Raw genomic sequence first — 14,563 nt, 5'->3', positions numbered from 1 at the left:
TCGGGAACAAAGATCTTACTTTTTGGAGAAATTTCCTCTGGTGTGATGAAACAAAAATTGCACTTTTTGGCCATAATGACCATCATCATGTTTGGAGGAAAAAGTGTGATGCTTGCCAGATACATTTCAGCAGATATGCAGAAAGACTAGAATGAAAGTATCATCAAATCAATGTGCAACGCTTTGAAATTGTTTCTCTTCTCTGCAAACGATACCAAGGACAATTGCAAGACGGAAAATGAGTACATCAAATGTAAGCAGAAAAAAATCAATGAGCCTACCAGCTGAAACCAGGACATAATTACAATGTTTAGAGAATTGTCGGGACACCGGGACACACCTCTTCAAAATGGGATGTCTGGTCACTCACACATTTAATGCCATGACTTTATGAATTAAAGACTTGTTGCTCCGATTTAAGACCTTTTTAAGGCCTTATTTTGCGGAAGGGAGAATTAAGATTTTTTTAAGACCCGTGGAAACCCTGCCATCATGAAAAGCCAGACTACAGTTTGCCAGTGGAGACAAAGATCTTACTTTTTTGAGAAAGTTCCTCTGGTGTGATGAAACACAAATTGAACAGAAGGAAAATTTTGCAGATATATTGAAGCAAAATCTAAAGACATCAGCCAGGAAGTTAAAGCTCAGTCGCAAATGGGTCTTCAAAATGGATAATGACCCCAAGCATACCTCCAAAGTTGTGGCAAATGGCTTAAGGACAACAAAGTCAATGTATTGCAGTGGCCATCACAAAGCCCTGACCTCAATTCAATAGAAATTTGTGGGCAGAACTGAAAAAGCATGTGCAAGCAAGGAGGCCTACAGACCTGACTCAGTTACACCAGTTCTGTCTGGACGAATGGGACAAAATTCCAGCAACTTGTTGTGAGAAGCTTGTGGAAGGCTGCCCAAAACATTTGACCCAAGTCAAACAATTTACTAACAAAGTATTTGCTACCAAATACTAACAAAGTGTGTAAACTTCTTTTGACCCACTGGGAATGTGATGAAAGAAATAAAAGCTGAAATAAATAATATTATTCTGACATTTCACATTCTAAAAATATAGTAGTGATCCTAAATGACCCAAGACAGGGAATGTTTTCTATGATTAAATTACGAGATTCAGTCATAATTTTGAGGTAAATGTTGAGAAAAGTCAACATTTTATGATAAAAAAAAAAAATCATTAGTTTGAGATGAAAAAGTCATAATTATTATATAAACGCCACAATTTTGAGACAAAAAGTAAAACATTTTTGGTAAAAACTCATGAGATGCTAAGTCAAAATTATGAGATGCAAATCCAAAGGTTTGAGCTAAAAAGTAATAATTATTAGATGCTAAATCATAATAATGAGATAAAAATCTAAATTATGAGATAAAAAGTTATAATTATTAGATGTTAAATCATAATTATGAGAAAAAACATCACAATTTTGAGACAAAAAGTTAATTTTATGATATATCAAATTATATCAAAGTCATTATTTTGAGATGAAAAAGTAATAATTATGAGATACTAAGCCATAAATATTAGATGATTAATCCTAATTATGAGATAATAAAATCAAATTTATGAGATAATAAGTCACAATTTTGAGACAAAAAGTCTAAATTATGAGATGTAAATGTCATAGTTATGAGATATAAAAGTAATTATTCTTAGTTTATAAATCAAAATTATGAGATAAAAAGTTAAAATTTTGAGACAATGTCATAATTTTATGATGAAGTCAACAATTTTTTTATGTGGTGGAAATGGGCTTCCATACCCAACCAGCTAAATTCAGCATAATTACATTTACTGTATATTCATGAGCTAACTCTAACTCCTAGAGGGAGGATTGGGGTGGAATAATAGGGTTCAAAACAGTGTTACAATGAATGCAAACTTTAATACAATGAAAAAGACACTCTATTAGCATAACATAAATATATATATATATACCATTCTTTTGAATGTCCGTGTACAAAAATAAAATATTTGATGTCACCTTCATTTACTATTACTGATTATGAATGGCCATGGAAAAAGTAATGTGATAATTTGACCTGGTCGCAAATAGTAGTCCGTTAATTTACCTGATGAACTTCCATATTTTATTGACCCTTTTTGCTTTGCAGAGCTAATGTGTGCTTCTAAATCACTTGCACCTTTATTAGCAACTGACACAAAAGTGCCAGCTTGACATGTCATACATTCTGCTACCTACGGATCTTAACCTGGACGAAAGCATGGGAATTTTATGTACAAATCTTCTGTAAATTTTCACTTTTGTAAGGGCATTGTTTCCACTCAGCTGTCATTAGCTGATACTCTCAATTGGTGTGTGAGAAGGCGGGACTTACAATGAGTGGTTAAAGCAATGCAAATATGCGTGCACATACATTGAAATATTAGACAAGATGCACATCATAATGCAACTAAAGCAGCATTCTGGACATTTTCGCAAATTTAGAAATCCCGGACGGACGATTTTTTTAAGGTCCGAAAAAGAGGACATATCTGGGAAAATGAGGACGTATGGTCATCCTAATAAACCATAAAAATGAGATCGATATCTTTTTTCAAGTCTTCATTTAATTTAAATTAGGTAACAAAGTAGGCCAAAAGTAAGTTGAGCAACGATACTGTATCACGTGATAAAACAGAGGACAGTGATTGGTTGGTACTTCATTTTTCCTGTGTGGTAAACATCATTAAGAGTGCATTTATCAATTCATTAGCAAATAGTAACTATTTTGTATGTATTTACATGATTTTATGCGTGCCAAATAGGAAATCTGTAGCGGGAAACCTTGCCAAGTTATAGGCATTTAGATTAGTTCCATTCCCAAAACACAAGAAGCCTTCCTTATGCAGTTTGTGAATGGTCGTTGGATTTGGAATCTTGCAGGTTTCCTGAATGCAATGATAATTTAATTGATAATCAGCCCGTTGAGTAGAGCTCGCAGTAGTTTCACTTATTTGTCACCATCTTCGAACAAATGTGTCTTAACTTATATTCATTTTACCATAATGTACATTTAAATAACGAGCTCAATATTTATTTAGCAATTAAATTAAAGGCAGTTGATTTAATACAATCAATTGCTTGTAACTTTGTGTTTGACTCATTCTAGCACTGTCTGGATCATTATCCTTGTTTACTGCTAATATGTAGTGTTTGCAATGGGGTGGTTCTTGTTAAATTGTAATGTACGATTGAGCAATATATATTCTGTAGTTAATAATTTAATAATTGTTGGGCAGGTTTTGAGGGCAAGTGTTCAGGCTGGACTCGGGATTCAAAGCATTGGCTCTCAACCTAGTGCCAGGGCAGCTACTGCCACCTTGAAGGCTCCTCATGGAGGGTTCAGCTTTGGTATGCAGAATCATGAAAATGTTAGCATAATGGGACTCTTATGCTCCCCATGAAAATGGCAAGGCAAATACACCATTTTTAATATTTTAACAGAATTAACTGACCAGCAGAAAGAGTTCCAGGAGTTGGCCAGAAAGTTTGCACGGGAGGAGATTATCCCAGCTGCCCCAGCGTATGACAAAAGTGGTGAAGTTATTTAAATAATAAATCCACCTGTTAGTATTTTTTAAGCATACTGAAAAGTTTTTTATTTTGTTTAAATTGTAATATCTAACTCCTCTTTGTAGTATCCTTTCCCACTCATTAAGAGAGCATGGGAGCTGGGTCTAATGAATGGACATATTCCAGAAGACTGTGGTAGGTTTTTTTTGCTTTATTGAGTGTATTTCAGACCGAAAACTTTTAATTGTAACTCAGTTGGATACAGGGGTTAAATTGGGCCAGAACGGGATGGCTCCAGTTTAGCTTTTGTTGATGCATTCCATATCCATTTAGTAAGTGTGCTCACTCAAACGCCTTATGCAACCTGTGCTGAAAGTGGGTAGAAATCCATGCCGTTACTCCCCCTTGCCGTCTGACAGTTTTGCGGGAGCACAACAACATACCAGCACCTTGTAAGAGCAAGAATAGCCTGCCTCAAACACTGTATGCAACCAAATGTGCATCTGGTATTGGGGTTCTCCCACCTCCAAATCCAAATTTAACCCCTGGTTGGATATTGCCATGTGTTACAGGTGGAATGGGTCTGGGCATATTCGACGCATGCCTCATCACAGAGGAGCTGGCATATGGCTGCACTGGAGTACAGACAGCCATTGAGGCAAACTCTCTTGGAGTAAGTTTTCTTTAACGTGTCTTTTAGATATTGGGTTATACAAACTTTTTCCTATATGTGAGGAGTAAAATGACAAAGCTTGTTAGGCTATCACATTCTTGGTTGTTTTCTATATGTTTAAATGTGACTTCTTCTCGCAGCAAATGCCAGTCATTATTGCTGGTAATGATGCTCAGAGGAAAATGTATTTGGGCGGAACCACTAATGTGTGTAAGTAAGAAATGTTTATTGCCATCTTTGTTTATGATGTGCATGAAAGCTTTACAGAACAGTAATAAGTACAATACTTACTCACCTATTGGTATTAACCAGATGGATCTGTTTGCTGATAGGCATACTGTGTGACTGAGCCAGGGGCAGGTTCTGACGTGGATGGGATAAAGACCCGGGCTGTTAAGAAAGGAGATGAGTATGTGATCAGTGGTCAGAAAATGTGGATCACCAATGGGGGAAAGGCAAACTGGTAGGTGAACCACATTAGAATTCATAATTATTTTGTGGTTTGGGCCTATTGCATACCCTTTGGTTTGCATTTATAGGTACTTCTTGCTGGCCCGTACAGAATCTGATCCCAAATGCCCTACTAGCAAGGCTTTTACAGGCTTTATTGTTGAAGCTGACACCCCTGGAGTCCAACCAGGTAGAAAATTAAGAGCTATAAACCTCAGCCTAAAAAAAACACATAGTTGCACACTTTATGCACTTATTTACTTCATTCTGCTTATTTCCGTATGTCTTCATTTTGGAAACAGGAAATGAACATGGGCCAGAGATGCTCAGACACCAGGGGCATCACGTTTGAGGATGTAAGAGATCCTAAGGAAAATGTTTTGATTGGAGAGGGAGCTGGCTTTAAGATCGCCATGGGTGCATTTGACTAGAGCAGACCACCAGTAATTATAATTTTCAAGACAGTATGATTAAAATATCACAGTTTCTTGGCAACTGAGACTTTGATTTTTCATAGACAATAGATAATTAAATGAATTAGTTCCTTTTCAGGTGGCTGCAAGTGCAGGACTTGCACAGAGAGCACTAGATGAGGCCACCAAGTATGCTTTGGAGAGAAAGACATTTGGCAGACTGATTGCAGAGGTAGGTGTATTGCAATGCATGTTTCACATATAAATGGATACCATAATCTCTATTAGAAGATAATGGCAAATTGACTCTGACCTAGAATAATGCAAACACCTGTCAACAGAAAAAATATAGCTTTCTAAATATTAAGTTTATGAGATTTCTTTTAGTATTTTTTGTTTTGCTGTCCACCTCCAGCACCAGGCAGTGTCTTTCCTGCTTGCTGAAATGGCCATGAAAGTAGAGCTTGCCAGGATGGTGTATCAGAGATCAGCCTGGGAAGTGGATGAGGGCTGCAGAAACGCCTACTACGCTTCAATCGCCAAGGCCTTTGCTGGAGACATTGCAAATCAGTGTGCCACTGATGCCGTTCAAATCTTTGGTGGAAACGGTTTCAACAGTGAATATCCTGTGGAGAAGTTGATGAGAGATGCCAAGATTTACCAGATCAAGATTGTACTTTCAACCTTTTCTCATTTTAAATGTAAAGATCTTGAAATTTGACTAATGTCCTACTTTCTGTTTTCCACAGATTTATGAAGGAACTGAACAAATCCAAAGGCTCATCATCTCAAGAGAGCACTTTGGAAGATTCAGTCAGTGAACAATTAAACCCAAAACATTCGTGCCAGGAACTCATTTTGTTTAGAGACTTTTGTACTTTATAATGTATTTCATTAATGGATCTCAGGATTATTACTCAGATTGTAAATTGACTACACAGAGCTCCAGTTGCCTTGTCATATCAGCATGTCTTACCGTCTTTAAATTTGTAGCATTGAACAATTATTGTTAATGAAATGTTAAACTAAATGTAATGACATGCATCTCTTTTTTTTTTGTCTAACTGATGTACGTTCTCAAAATAAAATAAATAACCTGCTTTTAAATAATTGTCACTTTCTTGCTCAGTGGTTTGAGTTGAAGGAATATTCCAGGTTCAATACAAGTTAAGCTCAAACGAAAGCATTTGTTGCATAATATTGAGTACCACAAAAAGTTAGACTTGCACCTCCTTTTCTTTAAATGACTCAAAGAATCTGGGTTCCAGTGAGGCATTTACAATGGATGTGAATGGGGCCAGTCCGTAAACGTTGAAATACTATTTCAAAAGTATTGCCACAAAACATAATGTGTTAACATAATTTTAGTGTGATAAAATCACTTCTTAACCTTTTCTTTTTAAAGTTATAGCCAATTTTACAACTTTGTTGCCATGATAGTGTAATACCAACAAACCTTTAAACTCTTAAATCACAGTAAAAATTATTTTTTAAACTTTACAGCACAAATAATACATGAGTTTTAACAGAATTAATGCATGTTCTTTTCTAAAATTATATGCTTCACACTTATATCTTTAAACCCTCCAAAAATTGGTCCCATTCATTTCCATTTTAAGTGCATCGATGTAATGTTGTTGTTGCTCTTATTAAAGAAAAGGACTGAAGAGTCTATATTAATTCACAAATACTGTTGATTGAGCTTAACTTATATTGAACCCAGAATGTTCCTTAGAGACCGTCTCTCTATATTGCTGCCAAGTGGCTGTGGATCATTATTAGATAACAAGCCAAAATAATTACAATCAGAGAGAGTTCTGATCAGTTGCAAGTTATGAATTTAGTAACATTGCTTAAGCATTGCAATATTTTAGTATAATGTAGGTCTGTCTGTCTATCTATCTATCTATCTATCTATCTATCTATCTATCTATCTATCTATCTATCTATCTATCTATCTATCTATCTATCTATCTATCTATCTATCTATCTATCTATCTATCTATCTATCATCAGAATCAGCTTTATTGGCAAGTATGCTTACACATACAATTTGTCTTGGTGACAGGAGCTTCCAGTGCACAACAATATATATAATATATAAGTATATATAGAATACATACACATATGTAGTGCAAATCTAAATACAAATCTGATGTATACAGAGCAAGGGAACGTAATGGCAGAAGAGGTTGAATGTGTTAGATAAATATAAAAAGACTAGACTGTGAATTGCATAATTATTGCTCAATGGGGCAATTTGAACTGTTCATGAGATGGCCTGAGGGAAAAACTGTTCCTGTGCCTGATGGTTCTGGTGCTCAGAGCTCTGAACCGTAGGCCAGAAGGCAACAGTTAGTGCATAGGGCCCCTAGGGGCAACCAATAATCCTCTCAGCAGTCCAAACTGTCCTTTGAAGTCTTCTGATATTCGATTTTGTAGCTGAACCAAACCAGACCAGACAGTTATTAAGGTGCAGACTCAATGTCTGCTGAGTAGAACTGTATCAACTGGCGACAGAAGTACAACCTCTGCTGGGCCTTTTTAACAATGGAGTCAATGTGGGTCTCCCACTTCCACTGCTGCCACAGTGCTTTTTAGAATGGTGAGGGGGTCAGTGTTGGGGCGTTCCTCCTAAAGTCCACAATCATCTCCACCGTTTTGAGTGTGTTCAGCTCCAGGTATATACATATATAGATGTACTCAAAATTGAATAAAAATGCAAAATAACCTTTTTAATTTTCAAGATGATAAGCAGTCACAACTCACATGCAATATGATGAGATCATGTGACAACAATGTAGAACTCCTACTGTTTGAAACATTTATTGCACAATAATTCTTGCTGTCTCAATAACTATTTTTAGGCAGTAAGGATGCACCGATATGAACATTTTTGACCGATACCGATTTTAGTAAATAAAAAAAACCTATAGGTCGATATACAGATAACGATATATTGCCACTTACCTTATTTTTTCATCAGATCACAGTTTAACTTAGGAATTCTGCCTCAAAAAATTTTTAACAGCTTGCCACGAATTATTATAACATTATTATAACATCATTTAATCACCTTAATTACAAACTCCATATGACTCGTGTGATCCTCTATGTTTTCTCTATGTTTACCTAAATTTCCTAAAGGTACGTTTTGTGTGGAACAGACGGAAGTTGTCTTTAGTTAGACAGAAGTTGTAAATGTTATTCTGCCAATGACTGTTTCATTTGAGACACAAATTGTAATTCCTGCAGAGGGCACTCGACAGCTCATAAAACCGTATCCTCCATTCACCTGCATTTAAATCTAAGGACGTTTTATATCTAATTGGAGAAAAAAATTCATATCTGCCTAAAAATAGTAATTGAGACAACAGGCATTATTGTGCTATAAATGTTTCAAACAGTAGTAGTTTTACATTGTTGTCACATGATCTCATCATATTGGATGTGAGTTGTGACTGCTTATCATCTTGAAAATTAAATCTGCAGTACCGTGATTACGAATCCCATAATTTGTCCTTTACGGGCACTCGTACAAATGACGAGTAATAATATGGTGACGTAATATAAATGCGACTACTGAGAAGCCAGCCTGTAGTTCATTCTCTTGTTTCTCCGTCAGAATGGTAATGTAAAAAATACTATGCACGGTTATTCATTGTTAGTGATGATGCATTTCCTACGGGTAGAACATGCGCTTCATTGCGATATTGAACAAGAAAACACACTAAAAGAACGAGAACAGCATAAACATGCATGCCTGTCAGCCTTGTCAGTCCAGCACAGATTTATAGTATGGGTTAAAAACTAAGCTAAACCTGTTGACTGAGTGTAGAAGCCAATTAATTCCTGTGTATTTCAGTCTGTGGTATTTCTGCTTATTGACAGAGATTAATTACATGTTCAATCATTGTCTTGCAGGGGACCCAGGTTAAAGATGTGGCCATTAAGTCTGATGCTCCATACACCCTCCTCCTGGACAAACATGCTGACTATATTGCAGCCTATGGTTCCAAAAAGGATGATTATGTAAGTTGAATTAAATTTGAGGTGGGTCACAGATTTTGTGTGTGCTAAATCACATACATTTTGTATCTCCATTTGAAGGAGTACACACTGTCGGAGTACTTGAGGATGAGTGGTATTTACTGGGGCCTTACAGTAATGGAACTGATGGGTCAGCTCTCTCGAATGAACCGTGAGGAGATCATAGAGTTCATCAAGTCCTGCCAGCATGACTGCGGAGGCATCAGTGCCAGCACTGGCCACGACCCACATCTCCTCTACACCCTCAGCGCTGTACAGGTCAGGTTTTTTTTTTAACTCACTCAAAAGGAATTAACTATTGCTATAATGCTACCATACTACTTCTGAAATTCGTATAACGCCTTAGATCCTGTCCTTGTATGATGGCATCAGTGACATTGATGTGAACAAAGTGGTGGACTACGTCAAAGGACTGCAGCAGGAGGACGGCTCATTCGCCGGTGACAAATGGGGTACATCTATACTTTCAGAATATTTTTAAAATGGAATACTAGCCTACTACTGAATACCGTACAGTATGCATAATAGAGGGATGCACCGATGTATCGGCTGCCAATATTTATCCTCCAGTTATTCACCAAATTAAAACCAATTGCATATCGGTTATAAGCATGAAAACGCTGATATGAAATGCCGATGGTTGATTTATAATTAATTAGTAACACACTTTGTAAAAAGTGAATTTAAATGCACAATCCAGAAATAATTATAGCCACAATATTTAGAAGGGTTGGCACCAGGGCTGGATTAACCATATGGGCAACTGGGCACATGCCCATGGGCACCACATCGAGGGGGCACCACGCAAAGGGATTTGAAAAGTTCTCTAAGGTCCGATTTTAAATTAATGGTTATTAAAGTTTTTCAGTATTCAGATGTAAATTATTATCCAGAGGTCCGGATCCCTACAAATCTTGCGACTCCAAGTGTGGTAGTCAGAGTTTTTGCTGAGCTACCCAGGCCCCAATTATCAGTTTTTATTCAAACATTTCTATCGAATGTAAAAATGTCTCCAATCAGATATAAAACACTAAGATTTTTTAAGTGAAACAGCGCGTAGATGGTGCTGTCACGTGGTACATGTTCCTTTTCTCAGCACTGAACAGGCTGGACCAATCACAATAGTTTATTCTTACCGGAAGAGGATTTTAAATGCTTTTATAGATACTGCTGAAGTGGATTTACATTCATACGCATGAATCCTTGAAATTTGTTTTATTAATAAAAGTTTTATTCAAAATAACTATCCAGCGGAAAAATGTCTCCAATTAGATATAAAACGTCCTGAGATTTAAATGCAGATGAGTGGAGGATTTGGTTTTATGAGCTGTCGAGTGCCCTCTGCAGGAATTACAATTTGTGTCTCAAATGAAACAGTCATTGGCAGAATAACATTTACAACTTCTGTCTAACTAAAGACAACTTCCGTCTGTTCCACACAAAACGTACCTTTAGGAAATTTAGGTAAACATAGAGGAAACATAGAGGATCACACGAGTCATATGGAGTTTGTATTGAAGGTGATTAAATGATGTTATAATAATGTTTTAATAATTTGTGGCAAGCTGTTAATTTTGTTGTGGCAGAATTCCTAAGTTAAACTGTGATCTGATGACAAAATAAGGTAAGTAGCAATATATCGTTATCTGTATCGACCTATAGGTTTTTGCTAAAATCGGTATTGGTCAAAAATGTTCATATCGGTGCATCCTTACTGCCTAAAAATAGTTATTGAGACAGCAAGCATTATTGTGCAATAAATGTCAAACAGTAGGAGTTCTAAATTGTTGTCACATGATCTCATCATATTGCACGTGAGTTGTGACTGCTTATCATCTTGAAAATTAAAAAGGTTATTTTGCATTTTTTATTACATTTTGAGTAAGAAAGACTTCACTTTCGTCAGTCCTATCAAATAGTGATATGAAAACATCATGTAAAAATCATGGCTGAAATTACATCCGTTTCATTCATCACACTGAAATAGAATGTCAAGTGCATTGCATTGTGAGAGATAATATCCTACACATTTTGGCAAATATGATAGGTCATCAGGGTATTCTATGCATACAGAAAATTTGCAAACTCTGCTCTGTATACTGCAGCAGAAATAATAAGTGTAGAACGTTAGTATGCTATCATTGTAACTATAATTTATTTCTGTCGTTACAGGAATAGACAGTGTTTGGATTTTATATGACTAAGTGATGCTTGTTTTTCCTTAACAGGAGAAATAGATACACGCTTTTCCTTTTGTGCGGTTGCGACATTGGCACTTCTGGTCTGAAATCTAAGTCTTTATATTCAAATTTGATATTTAATTGTATAATGGGTATTACAGCAAGCTTTCAAGGTTGTAAAGACATTCAAAAAGACATATATCTGCAGGGCAAGTTGGATGCAATCAACGTAGATAAAGCAGTGGAATTTGTACTCTCCTGCATGAACTTTGATGGGGGATTTGGTTGCAGGCCTGGTTCAGAGTCTCACGCTGGTCAGGTGAGGTATTTCAATGTATGTCAACATCCACCATTAAACATATAAGCATATTTTTCTCAGCCTGCCTTTTCTCGTTATATTTTTGCTCCAGATTTACTGCTGTACAGGTTTCCTGTCCATCACTGGGCAGCTCCATAAGGTCAATGCCGATCTGTTAGGCTGGTGGCTCTGTGAAAGACAGTTGCCATCAGGAGGCCTGAATGGGAGACCAGAGAAGGTAAGATGTCCTGTAAATATTCATTATAACTTTTTATATCTTAAACAACAAATACAACGTGGCCATAGCAAGTGTTTCTGATTCCAGCTACCTGATGTCTGCTATTCCTGGTGGGTTCTTGCCTCTTTGAAGATCATTGGCAGAATTCACTGGATCGACAAATCAAAACTACGTACTTTTATTCTTGCCTGCCAGGATGAAGAGACTGGCGGCTTCGCTGATAGGCCTGGAGACATGGTAAGCTTATTGAGTTGTACTTAAATTAGTCCATACTGTCACATGCAAACCTTTCAATTTGTTATATTTATGACTTAACTACAAATTTGAATAGATTCTCCAGCTTGTTTTTCTCAGATGCATTTATTCCTCTACTTATCGGATCCTCAATTCAGGTGGATCCTTTCCACACTCTGTTTGGTGTAGCTGGGCTGTCTTTGCTGGGAGATGAGCAGATCAAACCAGTGAACCCTGTGTTTTGCATGCCTGAGGATGTGCTTCAGAGGATTGGCTTCCAACCAGACTTGCTGAGCTGAGTTTAAATATTCAGCACAGCCATCTTCCTCCCCTCCTTTCCCTGTGCAGCCGGCCCTGTTCTGAAACAGTTCAGGAAACCAGCAAACCGTAGAAAGCACTGCATATTGCTGTCATCTTCAACCAATGAGAGGAGCACGATTCAGAGGGATCAAGGACTTTAGAAACCTCTAAAACCATCTAAAGAGACTTACTGTGTACTTTTGCTTTGTGAATTGTTCTCATTTTGGATGTACAGTATGTGCGCGCCGGCCCTTAAGAGCTTTTTTCTGGATGTGCTCTTTGTTTTTTTTAAAGATGCTGGTCAGATCAGGACTTCACAGCTTTCACTTTATATGTTTAAACTTGTTAATTTATGTAACTAATTCAGGAGGTCACTTTCTTGGTTTTAACCAATGGAGTGATTCATATATGAGGGGAGAGATGTCTTGTCTGTAATAGCCTTTTCAAAATGGGTATGCAAGAAACAGTCCATTATATGCTGAAAAGGGGCATCTAGTGCATTTAAATAGGTTACATCACACTTCGAGCAGCATAAACTTTTCATGCATTAGAGTAGTTTTATTAGCTAATTGTTTTATTGTAGTTTAGAATAAATGTAATGTTAATATCCTAAAACTCTTTTCACTAATGCAGTTTAGATATTTTTAACTTCTAAAGATTTTACACAATCTAAAGAGCCCTGTCATTGAGGTTGTTTTTAAAAATAAGTTATATAAAATATGAATATAAGGAGTTAGAACAAGTTCTTGTGGATAAATTATTGTCAGGTGTGACTAAAATAATCTGTTGGTGTTCTCCCCAAGCAATCAAATACTCATCAACACAAGTGCTTCTGAAACCGATTTTGAAGAAACTTTGATGGCCTGCTGTTATTTGCTGTTATTCACTAGTGCTTACTTGCATTTATAAATGTTGATATCATATATAAAATCATTACATTGAAATGCTTACCAGTTTTTCATTCAATCAAGAAGTCTGAGGTTCTCAATAAATCTCTAAGGATGTATTCACTGATATCCAACTCAAAATGGGCTTTAAGCGTTTGGGAACATGGTGAAGAGGCAATCAATTGAGAGTTTTTGAACATCAGGAGAGCGACAATCTTCAGACCGCTGACAGAGTTACAGAAATAAACAAGAGGGTTGTTAGGTCATGGTGAAACCCCACTGGCTCTCATTAGGATCTGTTCAGAGTGGGATATGTGCCACAGCCTTGTCACTTGAGTCTCCTGGCACTTGTTATTTTGTTGTTCGACACCCCCTCCCTCCCCCCAACACACACAAAACCAACTACAGCCTCTTTTAGCTTTTAGAAAGACAGTATGACCACATTTATGGTTCAGGAAGATTACAATACCACACGAAGATTATAAAGCATTCATGTTTTATTTATTTTTTGGGCAAAAACTGTTTATTTGTTTAACTTGGCTGCAACTGTTCTACATTTTTCAAATCACTTTTTAAAAAGTTTGGAACTCTGAAACTCAAAAATTGCACATTCTTTTCTATATAACATGTTCAAAGTGCAGCAGACAAGATTATATCTGTTTTGTACTTCACAGGTGAAATTTAAAGGTATAGTTCACCCCTATATTTCAAAGCATAAAAAGAATCCATATGATTCCAGTGGTTAAATCAGTGTCTTTAGAAGCGATATGTTAGGTATGGGTGAGAAATGGATAAATATTTAAGTCCTTTTTTTCTAAAAATTCCACTTTTACTATCACTTTCATATTCGCAACCTACTGGGCAGGGAGGAGAAATTACTGTAAAAAAGGATTTAAATATTGATATGTTCCTCAACCACACCTATTATATCACTTAAGAGGACATGTATTAGACCACTGGAGTCTTATGGATTACCTTTATGCTGTCTTTATGTGCTTTTTGGAGTTTAAAAGGTCTGGCCAACATTCACTTGCATTGTATGAACCTACAGAGCTGAAATCTTGGTTTGTGAATCTTTGTTTGTGTTCTGCAGAAGAAAGAAAGTCATACACATCTGAGATGGCATGAGGGTGAGTAAATTATGAGAGAATTTCATTTCTGGGTGAACTATCTTTGTAGAATTCACAGTTGCATATTTCCCCAAAATATTTAGCATGCTATTGCTTTTATATATATTAAACATTTTCTTGAGTATAACAAATTAAGAAATAAAATACTTGTGAAGAGACAATATATCAGTTCATGTACAT

General features: G+C 36.5%; 2 protein-coding genes across 2 annotated transcripts; both read left to right on the top strand.

The window, feature by feature from the left end:
* The first annotated feature begins 3,701 nt into the window (after window positions 1-3,701).
* acadm (acyl-CoA dehydrogenase medium chain) lies at window positions 3,702-6,043 on the top strand. Its single transcript, XM_052134931.1, is given in 9 exon segments — window positions 3,702-3,725; window positions 3,907-4,203; window positions 4,344-4,396; window positions 4,398-4,413; window positions 4,536-4,666; window positions 4,743-4,857; window positions 4,956-5,096; window positions 5,206-5,298; window positions 5,482-6,043. Coding segments are annotated over 9 exon segments (1,176 nt in total). The 3' UTR covers window positions 5,788-6,043.
* A 2,596-nt stretch (window positions 6,044-8,639) lies between these two features.
* On the top strand, window positions 8,640-14,446 carry rabggtb (Rab geranylgeranyltransferase subunit beta). The gene is made up of 9 exons (XM_052134990.1): window positions 8,640-8,695; window positions 8,991-9,098; window positions 9,177-9,374; window positions 9,463-9,568; window positions 11,345-11,397; window positions 11,505-11,615; window positions 11,707-11,832; window positions 11,920-12,069; window positions 12,225-14,446. Exons 1-9 carry the CDS (start codon window positions 8,693-8,695, stop codon window positions 12,363-12,365), a joined length of 996 nt encoding a protein of 331 aa, XP_051990950.1. The 5' UTR covers window positions 8,640-8,692; the 3' UTR covers window positions 12,366-14,446.
* The last annotated feature ends 117 nt before the right edge of the window (window positions 14,447-14,563 follow it).

Source organism: Xyrauchen texanus, chromosome 9 (genome assembly GCF_025860055.1).
Source record: "Xyrauchen texanus isolate HMW12.3.18 chromosome 9, RBS_HiC_50CHRs, whole genome shotgun sequence".
NCBI lineage: Eukaryota > Metazoa > Chordata > Actinopteri > Cypriniformes > Catostomidae > Xyrauchen > Xyrauchen texanus.
The sequence above is the reverse complement of the archived record's forward strand: the minus strand, read 5'-3'. Positions and strand labels throughout refer to the sequence as shown.